The 14,131-nt window shown below is 33.6% G+C and overlaps 1 protein-coding gene across 1 annotated transcript; it reads left to right on the top strand.

Annotated features, from left to right (window-relative positions):
- Positions 1-264: 264 nt before the first annotated feature.
- On the top strand, positions 265-13,622 carry LOC110026337. Its single transcript, XM_020727230.1, has 5 exons — positions 265-707; positions 3,647-3,840; positions 6,659-6,692; positions 11,047-11,672; positions 13,245-13,622. Exons 1-5 carry the CDS (start codon positions 398-400, stop codon positions 13,515-13,517), a joined length of 1,437 nt encoding a protein of 478 aa, XP_020582889.1. The 5' UTR covers positions 265-397; the 3' UTR covers positions 13,518-13,622.
- The last annotated feature ends 509 nt before the right edge of the window (positions 13,623-14,131 follow it).

Consider the following 14,131-nt stretch of genomic DNA (forward strand, 5'->3'; position numbering starts at 1 on the left):
TTTAACATAATGTTGGATTCAATTTTAATCTTTTTATATATGATTGGATTTAAGTTAAATTAATTACGAATTACTGTTAATTATATGCTACCAAAAACCGTCTAAATATGTGCTGGTCTTTCTCCATCGTAACTCAGATAATCCTTAGCGAATTACGTGTTCTTAATTTATAGGCAGACTTGAGGAGTCAACCACAGAACTTACCATATTAAATTTAAGTTCTCAAAATTAAGGATAAACATCTGGTTAAATCTTAACCGCTGGCGTTAGTCGTTCGCTAACTCCACAACATCCCTAATTTAATACTCCACAACCTGTTCACTCCCTCGGATTCCATCTCTTCGTCTCCCTTTCTCTGTAGTTTTTCTTCCACACAAGCTCTTGATCAGATCTCTTCATGGCAGACAGCACCGGCTACTTCACTGATTACTTAGTGCTGAAGCCGGACAAGGCCGGCCTTCTCGATCTCATCCATGTCCTGTATTCGGGAAACGTGGACGAGAGTGGGTGTGTGTTCGGGCCGCCGGGGAAGAAGATCGCCGGAATAAGGCGGAAATGGGACATCTTCATCTCCCTTCTTCTGCAGAGAAGTCTGCTCCTTTTAAGCTCTCCTATGTCTCGGGTGGGATCGGCCGTTGGCTTCTGGGGAAATTTGGTTGACGATAATGGCGGCGGATTGTTCCATCTCCTCGCTAATTTTATCAGAGGTAATTTCTCCATCAGTTTTTTGCCGGATAAGTTAATAAAAATTGAAATTTGCCATGCCCAATTCTTTGTAGTTATTAAAGATCATCCTTTTTGATAGCATTAGTAAATAAGCACAAGAAATGAACAATTTTTTTTTATATATTTTTCAGGAGATGGAAAACAGGGATTTTTTGTCGAAAAGTATGAAAATTTTTTAAAGAAGAAATTAAAGCGACTGTATATTATATATATTATATATCCATAATTATGCGTATTTTATTTCTTACCTACACGGACCCCCTTAATTATGCGTATTTTATTTTTTTTAAAATTAAAATAATAATATTTTTGCTGTGATTTAAACGATCTAAATGCTATAAATATCAGAATAATTTTGGATGTTACATATGTAAACATATAAAATTATGCCCCTTCCCAATATTTAATTAATGTACGAGATTCAAATTTCTTTAATTGAAATAATAATTAGAGGGTGAAATTCTTTAATAGTCTTATTAATGATCTGATTTATTGCTAAAAGATCTAGTTTATTATAATAATTGGACTGGATCCTGATCCTAATCTAAAATATCCGATTTAACTATTTTTGGTATTTTTTTAATGATTTTTTTTTTTACTATATTTATTTGAGAGTAAGGAAATTATTGTATTTTGACATGAAAAAATATATAGCAAATGTTATGATAAGAATGGGTTATATTGGACTGCAAAATTACTTAATTTATTATGAGAAGCGTGCAGTTCATTCATTGATAGTCAATCGAAGTTTATATTACAATGATTTAAATGTAAGATGATAAAATTATATGCAATTTCTATATAGGAAGATTGCTTAGAATATCTGAGCCATTTTTTTTCCCTTTTTGGGATAGTATTTGTGGGACGCACGTTATCATTACAATTTCTATTTTTAATGAGGAAAATGATTTCTGCAGCTTTTATTATTATTAGGAATAATTGCAAAAAAATCATCCGAAATGAAATATTGATATTCTTAAACTATTATGTTATGTGTGTCACGATCAAACTATTAAAATTTGGCAAAATTGAAAAATATGGGTTAGCATAAATTTTGATATTTGAGCGAGAATTTAAAAAATAAATGAAAGACGGTGGTTGATTTATAAATATGTAGTTTTGGGTGATCTGTATGTAATTGCCCCTTATTAAGATTAGTATTTTTCATTATAGAATAACATTGGCATGCAATTTTGGTTGGGTTCATTGTGGAACAAGCATGTCTAATTTTTGAAATATTGGGTAGATTGCTTGAATTATATTAAAAAAAAAATTAAATTTTACTATTTATATACAAAACTTGCAAATTTGGTATGAATTAATTTAGAAATTGTTTGAAATCATTTTTTTTGTTTTTTAAAAATAAATCAACTTACTTTTAAAAATATTAAAAAAATAGTTATTTTGAATATTATTTAGAACAAAATTATTTCCAACATATCAAAAATGTTTTATTTCAAATGTAAATGTAAACAAAAGAAAATGAAATAAAATAAACAAAAGAAAGAAAGAAAGAATGATCCTCTAATCGGTGGTTGGACAAAGAGTGTCACTCCTTTTCGGGATTTGGATTCTGACTATCATAAACCTATTTCATTATTATATTTTTTAAAATTTATATTTTAAAGTACATTATAACTTAAAAATAACATTTATATTGTTCTTTTTGTTATTGAATAAAAATTTAAATATTTTTTCTTTTGTTATAGTATATGAACTTTTTATATTCTTGAAAAAATATTATGTATGGAAAACTAATTACGCGAAAGATTACCTGAATCTTTTCATGCCCTAAACATATAGTCTGTTTGAGGCAGTTGCAACTTATTGAATAATTTGCTGATATGCTGATTAAAAATAATCTGGTGATAAGTTAGATGCGGTGGCTATTAAAATTTTATATTTTTTTGGAAAAGTTAGGCCGCTGCCAAAAAGCTACCACCGCACGGTCTGAAAATGTTGCTTTAAGCTGCCAAAATGCAATTTACCCAAACAATCCAGATGCGTTTTCAAAACGTCATTGCTGATATGCTGATTAAAAATAATCTGGTGATAATTTAGATGCGGTGGCTATCAGAATTATATATTTTATTTGGAAAAGTTAGGCCGCTGCCAGAAAGCTACCACCGCACGGTGTGAAAATACTGCTTTAAGCTGCCAAAATGCAATTTACCCAAACAGTCCAGATGCGTTTTCAAAACATCGATTATATTAGAGCATTGACATCTCCCTGTTCAATTCCTTGTCTTCTTTCTTTGGATGAAATTAAATGCATATCTCTTAGTGCATTACAAATTCTCCACACCACCAACCTCCATGGCTATGAAATTGTATGCATGTGTTGCTCCGACCCCTGACATTGATCTCAACACATCTGCCTTCAGCTCACTTATTCTTCTGCTGGAACGAAGAAGATACTTATCACAACTTTTCGGCAAAAGGATGATTGTGATTTTCAATGAATTTCGTCACTGTCCAATTGCCATCGACATCAACAACAAATCGAACAATGGTCTTACAGTCGGTTCTCGTGTCTGCTTTTCTGAATTTAACTGTGCTGTTAGGCTCTTTCTTGTAGCCAACTTTTCCACAAATATAATCTTTGATCTTGAGTTTCTTGGAGTTCGACCAATAGGTAGTATGATCATTCCGAACAGTGAATCCTACTTGATGTAGATAAACACGATAGCTTTTATATGCTTCTTCGCTTCTTCCTCATTCTGGATAATGCTATTTAGAAACTTCTCTGCAATTGGATCATTGCAAACTTGTGTTATATAAATATATCTTTTGCTTATATATATATATATATATATATTTTGAAGGCTAGGTTCATAACCCAAAAGTATTTTGAATGTAAGTGTACCATGCAATGTGATTATATATGGGTAGTGATTTGGCGCTTCTGTTGTTTAATTAGGCGAAGTCCGAATGCCAGTGAAGGGATCCGATTCATACAAGTCCGCCATTGGACTGATTGATACAAGGCTGCAGCTGGATAAGGCTATTGGGAATAGCGACCCCCGATACCAAGCAGCGCTTGCTGTGATGGCTTCCAAACTTTCTTACGAGAACCAGCTCTTCATTGAAAGCACCGTGAAAGATAAATGGAAGGTAATTTGGTCAATTTAAATTTTTCATTCATAGTATATAATTTATTTACAATTTTTTTATTATATTTACATATCAAACACCTAAACATTCTTATTTACACATGTTTGGTATCAGGGGCGGAATAAGAATTATTTTTTATGGTGAGCTAAATTATTAAATGTTCAATTTTTTTAAGTTTTTGGGAAGGAAAAATAAATTGAAAGAGAGAAAAATGATTAAATTGTCTAAATTATGTGAAAAAAAATTAATAAGTTTTGCTATTTATAGAAGGAAATTGTAATTTCTGAGGAGGTCAATTGCTCACCCTAGACATAACATGATTCCGCCTCTATAGGTATATTACTCAAATCCTTAACAACACATAAAAAATATTATTGATGTGTGCTAAAAGATTCGTGATAGAAGAGTGATTATTTAGCGTTTTAGCTTTGTATGAGAATCCAACGCGCACACAATTAATTAAAAGAGATGGGTAGAGACACTAAAATTTTTTTAAATGGAAAACTCGGAGAAAGAAAAAATCACGGGGCATAGCCCAATCAAAAAATGATACACCACAATAGCTTGAGGAGCATAAGTACAAGCCCTTGTCAAACAAGTGGGAAAGGATCAAGTACTTATTATGTTCGTATGCAGGGAGGCTTGTTGCAAAACGATTGAAATTGGTTGTATTTGTTGTAACTTTGGTACACTCTCTTCAAAGTGTGTTGCCTCAGTATCAAACCTTGAAGTGATCAACTTTTTGATCCAGTTGAAGAGGAACTCCAACACAGTGAGAGTGCTCGAAACAATTCTCAAAGACTTGATAACTACTCTATCACAATCGTGCTCGAGATGTTAACATGAATGATCTTTCGAGACTGTAGTGATTGTTGCCCTCTCAAAGTATAAGCAGTTTTCATAGACTTTGTGTTTGAATAAGATACAAGAAGACTACATCACAATCGTGCTCAGGATGTTAATGTGAATGGTCTTTCAAAATTGTAACGAAGATTGCCCCCCACATTGAAGAATGCAAACAAAATATCTTTAAGAGGTACAAAAGGATATTTCTTCGCTAGTTGGATGATATATATTATTGTAAAATGAAGCGGGAGTTTGATATCTCAGACATGAGGACTGTGCTAAACGGGTCTTAGTTCCCCATAGACAACTCTAAGTGGATGTGTGCTTGAAGTATCGTGGCGGTAGAGTGATTATTTATCATATTAGTGTTGCACAAAAGTCCAACTTATACTTAGATAATTAAGGCGACAGACGGAAACAATAAAAATTTTAAGGTGGAAAAACTGGAAAAGAAAAAAAAAACACGAAGCCTGAGAAATAATCAACCATAACTTGATGAGTGCATGTACATACATTTTCTCCCATAGGCATGAAAGAGTCACACATTTACTGTTTCGTATACAAGGGAACTCGTTGCACGGTGAATGAAAGCATTTGCAGTTGTCAGAACTTTGGTAAATCTTCTTCGAAGTGCTCTTTCAGAACGACACACTGCTCAATAGAATGCTTCGTTGCTTCACATTGTTGGCAGCTACTCCACACTGTCCTTTTTTACTTTGCAATGTTAATCACTACTTTGCTCAACACTTTATTGCTCTGCATCGTTGGTCGTTGTTTAACAAGGTGCTTCATTGCTCTGTATCATTGGTCGTTGTTAAACAAGATACTTAGTTACTCAGCAGCTTCGGTCATTATTCTACGATGTGCTCAATTAGTCTGCAACATTGATTGCTACTACGCAGAATACTTCATTGCATTAAGTAGAGGGTGGTCAGAGGTGGTTGACGGTGACTGGCATCAGATGTCGGCGGTGGTTGGAAATGGCAGGTGCAGAAAGCATTTGTTAGATCTTTAAAACAGAACACTGGAGTTCAGCTCCTTCTCTTCTCGAAACTCCTCCAAACTCAGGTCTTAGTCCTTTTTCATAAAGTGGGTAGGGCTTTATTTATAGAGTCTAGACAATGCTACCTGATAAATAAGAAATGAATCCGGACCACTCCATCAGAAGATCCAACCTTTTATCGGATGGCGTTATGTGGACATGTGAGTGTATTAATGATGTCAGAATTGAATGATTTTTCAAATTAATGATATTAGAATTAAATGATCTTTGAACTCATTGGATTTGTCTCATCGAGATGCTAAATTTGACTATAAACCTATCGGATTTGGAATTCGTTTGACCATAGAATCATGCACCAGAAGCTTCCAAAATTAATTTAATAGCTCAATCAGGGCTTGATGTGACATGGATTGGACAAACTTTACTATCATTGTGTTCATCTCATCGAGTTGGTCAATTTGACTATAAAGTTGCTAAAATCAAAATTCGTGATGATTTTTAATTGAGATTTGAACGTTTCTTGTAAAAAGAATTACATCGAGATGAGTGACATGCCTCAAGGTCCCTGCAGGATGATGAAAATTTGTTTATGGTTGATTTTTAATTGAGATTTGAACGTTTCTTGTAAAAGGAATTACATCGAGATGAGTGACACGCCTCAAGGTCCCTGCAGGATGATGAAAATTTGTTAATGGCATATCAATCGTGATCATTATATTTTAAAAGTGAAATACATTTTTTCATGTATGGGTTTATGATACCAAGGTGTCAGTATAAATATCAAATTTTGGGTGTCAGATATGTAAACACATAAAAATTTTGAGGCATGTAAAATGTAAAATTTCTTATACATAAAGCTGGTGCAAAGTGCATATGCAGCATCAATGTCGAAAATATTCGTTTAATAATATTTCAAAATTAGATACTGGTTTCCCCGGAAATAATAGATTTAGCATCTTTGAATTGCAGATGGAGTTCTTGGCCTACTACAATTGCTGGAATGGTAAGTTTTTTGAATGTGCCTGCAAAAGTGAGCAAATTATAAATATGACTTCAATAAGACACATAACCTCTCATTTAACTAAATTAGCCGATTAGGCCCATTTTTGTGCCCAATCTTGTTGCAACATATAGAACATGTTTTATAAAATTAATAAATTTCACCATTTAGATGGAGCTAACTAGAAAACTGGATGAATACCCATCATTCAAACTTAATAACATTAGAAGTTTACAGCTATATATATATATATATATATATAACACTTAAATTTTATATTATACATTCGTTTTACCCAAACTTTCATATTACATAAAAAACAATACCTAAATGGACATCTTCATGGGTAGATAAGCTGGTAAGCATTTAAAAATTGAAGTTTCGGTGTTAAATATGTAAATACATAAGAATTGAGTCGAATGCATGTAAATCATCTCAACATAGTTACATCGGTAGCACACAATTCTTATGGATTTACCTATAAAGTTTCTTTTTTACACGGATAATAATTTATCTATGAATGAAAAGATACATTTGAATAATAAAAGGTGATAACTAGTGTTATTTTTCATATGATACTCGTAAATATTAAAGATTGGGTGTGGGATAGCTAAATCTATGAGAAATGGTTGCTATGTATGTAAATGCCCCTAAAAATTAATACAAAAGATTTTCAATGAGAATTCAATCAAATATTTTCCCCAATACTTCCTTTTCTTTTAATGAATTGGAGAAAAAAAAAAAAGAGGTATTACATGAATAACACTCAAAATTTGCTATAAACAAAATTAGCAAACGTCATTTTGATAATTCTTTATACTTTTTTGCAACATATTAAAAAAATTCAAATTGTAGATTAGACCATTGCCATTTTGGGCTGTACCTCCGTTGGCCCCTGACCTACCTAAATATCCCAAAAGCTTGAGATTTTTGGATGGATATGCAGCTTAGAATGTGTTGGAATGAGCAAATAAATCCAATCAATGCAACAAATTATATCGTCTTATTTTGTGAAGCCTTCTTCACGTATAAGATTGGATTGAAAAAGGCATAAGCCTCTCGCAATCTTGCTGCCGTTTCGCTTTTGCTCTATAAGATGGACACAGTCTGGCACCGGAAGACGACGGTGGCGTGTTCTTTCAAATTTGATTGATAAAAATAAAGTTATTACATGTAAAAAAAAATTAATAGTTTTTAAAACAAAACATGACAAACAAAGATATTTTTCATTCATTTTAATTATTTTTAAAAATTTGAAAACATAATATAATAGCAAAAAAAATGTCTTAGATGTCCAAAGTAAGGTTTGGGAGGATTGTGGAAAATTATGTGTCACTTTTCTGAAGTCAAAATAATAATATTTTTTATTTCGTATAATAATATAGGTGGCATGAATGCGAGAATTTAAGTTTAGGTGTTAAATATGTCAAGATATAGGAATTGGGTCATGAGTGTAAAATCCCCAATTTACTTAGTCTTATTATAAATAAATTTATGTCTATATTGTTTTTTATTTACATCCTCCCTAATTATTAAATCTTTACTCTTTTCATGAATATTATATAAATTCTTAGAAGATGTCGTAAATCATGATCTCCTCTTGTGTATAATGTTTATTTTATGTGTAAATAAGATTTGATATTAACCAAATACGTGTGTTTAGCAGGCATTGATAGTGCGCGACGGATGTAACAAAATCAAAATTAAACGGTAAGTGTCAAGCTGATACGTACAAGAGAAATTAAGGTAGAACCAGTCTTTTCTTAAGAGGAGACTACATCTTAAACTCAACATGAAAGGGTCTAGGTTAATAAAGGATAAAGTGATAATTTATGAGAGGTAGAAGACCAAATTGACCTTTTATATGAATAAAAGTTTGAATTTGAGAGGGGGCAATTGTCCCCTTGAACCTTATGTGGGTCTGCCGTTTGGTAGAGTGGTTAATTCAAGTCTTAGCATTGCACGAGAACCCAACACACTTAAATAATAGAAAATGACTGGTAGAAAAATCAGAAGATTTATTTTAATGGAAAACCAGGAAAGGGAAAAAACTACGGGGTCTGACCCAGTTGAGGTATTTCACTATGAGTAAATGATTACAATTACAAATATTATCCCACAGGAGAAAAATTGTTACACAGTTTCTCAAGTTATAATGTCGGTGTGTGGAAGTACTTGTAGCCCTGCGGTATAAGCATTTGCGAGGAGGAGTGATAGTTATGGCTTCAATGCATTGTCTTCGGGGTTGGCATGGCGTCTGAGTTGATGGTGTCATTTCTTAGGTTGTTTCATACAATTCTTCATCACAACTAGTAGACAACGACCGGTGGTGGTTGATGGTGGGTGACGACAGAGGCAGGAGGTGCCAGAGGGGAACGCGACCTGAGTTGGCTGGAGGCAGCAGTGACAACAACGACGACCTGAGTTGGTCGGAGGGCGGTGGTGGTGCATGAGTTGATCAGAGAGCTGAGGCGACTGTCGGAGTGGCAAAGGGCGATGATGAGTGAAGTAGGAATGATGCGGGACTTCAACTCTCTCTCTATAAGTTTCAGTTTTCTTTAGACTCCAAGCTTTATTTCCTTTCACATTAGAGAATATGACTCTATTTTTAGAGTTTTGGTTGCATTTAAGGAAAGAATCTGAACCACTTTGATCGGACAGCCAGAAGAAATTCACTTAATCATACAAATGTTTGATGGGTTTGATGAACATTTGAGTATCTTAACGATGTTGTAATTAAGATTTGACTATGGGCTCTTCATATTCGAAGTTAGTCTAATTTTCCAAAAATGCCCAAAAAGCTTCCAAAGTGGTTTATTGGTTTGATATAGGTTTGATTTGTCTTGGATTCGATCTATTTTGATAGAGCTGAGTTCATATTGTCAAGGCGCTCAATTTAATTATAAGTTTGCTCAAATCAGATTTCTCAATGACTTCTAATTAAAGTTTAAATATTTATTGCTTAAAAAATTATCTTGAGTTTTATATTCTGCCTTAAATTTATGTAGGAAAATAAAAATCAATTGGTGAACTATCAATAATAATAATTATTATAATAACAATAATAATAACAATAATTTGCTCTTCTCATTTTCACCTTGTGTCCGAATTAAAAATAAAAAAAACCCAAAAACAATAATAATAACAATAATTTGCTCTTCTCATTTTCAACTTGTGTCCGAATTTAAAAAAAAAAAAAAAAACCCAAAAATCCCAAAAACGATATTGTCAAAATCAACTTTTGGAAAGTCAATTTTATCGTTTTTAAATTTTTTTATAAGAAATAAATATTGTTATATTAAAAGATTAGATAACTATTTCGATTATAAAAATTCGGTTTTTTAATGTATGAAAAATCAACTCCAAAGCTTCAACTTTAACTATTTCTTTGTGCCTGCGCGCGCTCATGCGGACCTCTTCCTTTTTGTCGACTTATTAAAGAAGAAAAAAAAAAAACTTTATAAACTACTAATCAGTAATAAAGATTAGAAATCAACTTCGCAAATGAATATTATAATAATTGAAAGATAACAATCATAGACAAGTAACGCGGTATATATATATATATACATTGCTTGATTAAAGAAAGATAAATATCTCTGTTTTGATATCATTATTTATACCAAGATAAACAAATAATTAAATAGTAAATAAAGGGTTGACCAAAATAATTTTCATACCCAACATACAACTAGACCAAAACTTGAAGGGTAAAATCCCTTGTTCAAGTTTACCAAAATAATTTTCATACCCAATTTAGGTTGACCTGCTGATCCAAAAAAGACCCGGCTATACTAAATTAACTCAAAATAAAGCTACCAAACAAAATTTGACCCGAAGTTGATTAGAAATTGACCCAAATCTGACCTGATTTTGACTAAAATTGTTGTTATTCATTATGTTAAATGAGTTTTACAGATTGGGTTTGGGTTGATGAGTTGAAGACAAGTCGTGTTCAGGTCCGACTTTCTAACCTATTAAATCTTGAGATCTGATTTAGATAAAGTTATTTTGGGTAGATTCAGTTTCCAGTCAGAACTAAATCCGACCTATGAGCCTGATTTGACTCCCCTTAAAACAAATAAATAAAATAGTAAAGCGTTTACTACGCTGGAATAATCGATTAACCTTTCAGCACATCTAACGAATAATGATGTGCACCTTCTCCAAGTAACAAAACAAAGATTTAATGAGGAAAAATTTACTCATTATATCGTGTCCATTTTTTATTGATATAAAGCAGGATGATGCCAACACATTCTGTTTTGAGATGAATTTAATTTAAATTTTATCTGATTCTTTTTAAAGTAAATATATCTTAAGCTTAAATTAATAAAGATTATATATAATATTTCAGATTTCGCGGAGAATTTCTCCACCCAAGCCTTCATGATGTGCGACAAAACCAGCAGCTCCGGCGATCTCATCATCGTCGCCTTCCGCGGCACCGAACCCTTCGACGCCACCCAATGGTGCGCCGACATCGACTTCTCATGGTACGAAATCCCCCAAGTCGGCAAGATCCACGGCGGCTTCATCAAAGCCCTCGGCCTTCAGAAGACGGCCGGCTTGCCCAAAGACCTCCCCACCCACTCCCCCCATCACCCGCCCTACGCTTACTACGCCGTCCGCGAGAAGCTTCGCGACGCGCTCCGCCGAAATGAGAGCGCGCGGTTCATCGTGACGGGGCACAGCCTCGGCGGCGCTCTGGCGGTTCTGTTTCCGGTGGTGCTGGCGCTGCACGAGGAGGACTTGTTGCTGGAGAGGCTGGAGGGGGTTTACACTTTTGGGCAGCCGAGGGTGGGGGATGAGAAGCTTGGGGACTTTGCGGAGAAGTATTTGGGGGAGTCGAATGGACGGCGGAGATACAGCCGGTTTGTTTACTGTAATGATATGGTGCCGAGGTTGCCTTACGATGATTCGACGCTGCTGTTCAAGCATTTCGGCAAATGTCTCTATTATAATAGCTTCTATAGAGGAAAGGTGAGTTTGCCATTATTTGTTCATGCATCGCACGGTTTTTTGGTTTAAGCTGTTTAGATTGTTGAAATTTACATGGTTGATTTGGTTATATTTGATATAAAAGACATGAATGGATGGTGTACTGATTCAAACCATAAGATGCGGGAGCAGATTGTGAGGAATATAATTAACCAATTAGTTGAAAACATTTGGTGTAATTAAGCTGAGTTTTTGTAATCTAGTTGTCCAGGAGTTTATATTTATGTATTTTATAAAGTTTCTAATTGTTGGACCCTGATTTGTCTATGGATCATATATCCAAAGATATGAGAGAGAGAGAGAGAGAGAGTTGCACAATAATAAATAGTAACCAATTTTATCGAATAGCTTTCTAATAAAATGATTCCACTATTTATTTAGGAGGGAGTATAATATGTGAAGTTACATATTTGTCTTTGTTTTAATGAGAGTGCTACATAATTTTTTTTGATATTTTATATGTAAGAGATTATGATCCTACAACCTTATGATTCGGTCAACTGAAATCAGTGGGTCTTGGTTTCACAAGACTTGCTCGTTCGACTGTGTTGAATCGGGATTTTTGGTTAGCCTTTGATAGTCTTAATGTCGGCAAGACTTAGCCCGATCGGATTGGATTTACGGATCAATTATTTTAGTCTTGTTGTCGAATATTGATTTCTGGATAAGGAGTTTATGTTCGTAGAATGAGACTAAATTATGGTTGAATCACTGTAATTCAGTAGAGAGTTATTCCTAGACGAAGATTTCCATCAAGATGTTCTTTCTAGGTTATGTTATTGAAAATTAAGTTGAAATTGACTGTGATTAAGTAGTTAGTCCAAATTTCTTTGAAAGTAAATAAGCTGAATTTCTGTCATCAAGTTGTCTAGGAGTTTACATTTATGTCAGTTATAAAGTTTATAATATTTACATATCTAATATCCAAGTTAAATTTGCTTACCTTAAATCCAACAGTTTTAAATATGCGGAAGCTAACTTCAAAGTCTTACCTGGCCTTAATTCTAATATAAACCAAAAATTTTCTGTGTAGTCATGTAAGGATAGAAAAAAATAAGTTAATCTAAAATTTAGAGTCGACAAAATTTCTATAATAGGCTGATTTTAGCTTGATTGAGAAATCATGTAACTATGTAGCGAACCAATCCAATCGACATGAATGCAACTCAAATCTTCTAATATCACACTTACCCAAAGCTTTTGCATCAGCACAATTTGCTAGCTCTATTATGCCGCCAGTTCTCTGTCCATCTAAACACAGCAACCAACAAAGTTTGAGCAAGCACCCATCTAAACACAGCAACCAACAAAGTTTGAGCAAGATCAAGGCCAACCTGTAACATGTTTGTTCGTATTAATTTAGCTTGTTTTATACTACGATTCTTGATCAGTTTTATGTTTTAAATACTTCCATCCATACTTCTGCTGTTTAATGCAATGAAATTTGGTTGGATTACTGCATCCTTTAACCAATGTTCTAGTATTGAATTCATTTTAACATTGCCCTGTGTTTTCAGAGAGAATCGTTTATATATTTTGTATATTATGATGCAGGTGGAGGAAGAAGAGCCAAATAAAAACTACTTCTCATTGTTGACTGTGATTCCCAAATATTTTAATGCCATGTGGGAGATCATTCGAGGATTTTTTATTGGATTTATTGAAGGGTCGGATTACAGCGAAGGATGGGCTCTACGGCTGTTGAGGCTGTTCGGGCTGATAGTACCTGGATTACCACCGCATTCCCCTCAGGATTATGTCAACTGTACAAGACTGGGAAATTATCTGCCATTAGAGAATGACACAAAAGAATTTAAGCTAGATTAGATGTATATTCATTTGGTTTTTGTTGGAATTTTGTTATTTGAGTGAAAGTAAATTGAAAAAGTGACAATAAAAAACACAGAATTAGTTCTTTTGCACGTACTTAAAGTTGTGTCACATTTCCATGAATTGCATTTCTGCATGTAAACTTTGAGCAAGATTTTAAAGAGTATGCTTGATGTGTACCTGTTAGTTAAGGTGGTGAGGTTAATAATATAATAATATAATTGATGAATTAGCAGCATTTGTCTGCCATAAGGGTGCTTATAATTAATATAGCTCAAAATTGGATTGATTAATTGTATTTTGGCTAAAATTATGATTTATGTAAAACTCATTTATTTTTGGAATTACCAATATATTAACCAATAATCTTAAAGAATTTTACACCTGATCTTTTAATGTAAAATCAGTTGAATTCAAAATTTCACTAGAAGGCTCAATGATGAGTTTGGATGAACATACCGTTTATTTATGAATTTAGGGGTGTAAATGAGCCGAACACGAGCAAGCCCAGACCCAACTCGTGTTCGGCTCGTTTCTATTTCGAGCTCAAAAAGTGTATTCGTGCCCGGCTCGTTTGCTAAGCAAGCCGAACACGAGACGCTCACGAACAA

Source organism: Phalaenopsis equestris, unplaced genomic scaffold, assembly GCF_001263595.1.
Source record: "Phalaenopsis equestris unplaced genomic scaffold, ASM126359v1 Scaffold000364, whole genome shotgun sequence".
NCBI classification, from domain to species: domain Eukaryota; kingdom Viridiplantae; phylum Streptophyta; class Magnoliopsida; order Asparagales; family Orchidaceae; genus Phalaenopsis; species Phalaenopsis equestris.

Bases quoted from the DNA above. Each gene is read 5' to 3' on its own strand.
- LOC110026337 (XM_020727230.1), top strand. From the start codon at position 398: ATGGCAGACAGCACCGGCTACTTCACTGATTACTTAGTGCTGAAGCCG. The intron at 3,841-6,658 runs GTAATTTGGTCA...TTTGAATTGCAG, and splicing joins CCGTGAAAGATAAATGGAAG to ATGGAGTTCTTGGCCTACTA. The intron at 11,673-13,244 runs GTGAGTTTGCCA...ATTATGATGCAG, and splicing joins ATAGCTTCTATAGAGGAAAG to GTGGAGGAAGAAGAGCCAAA.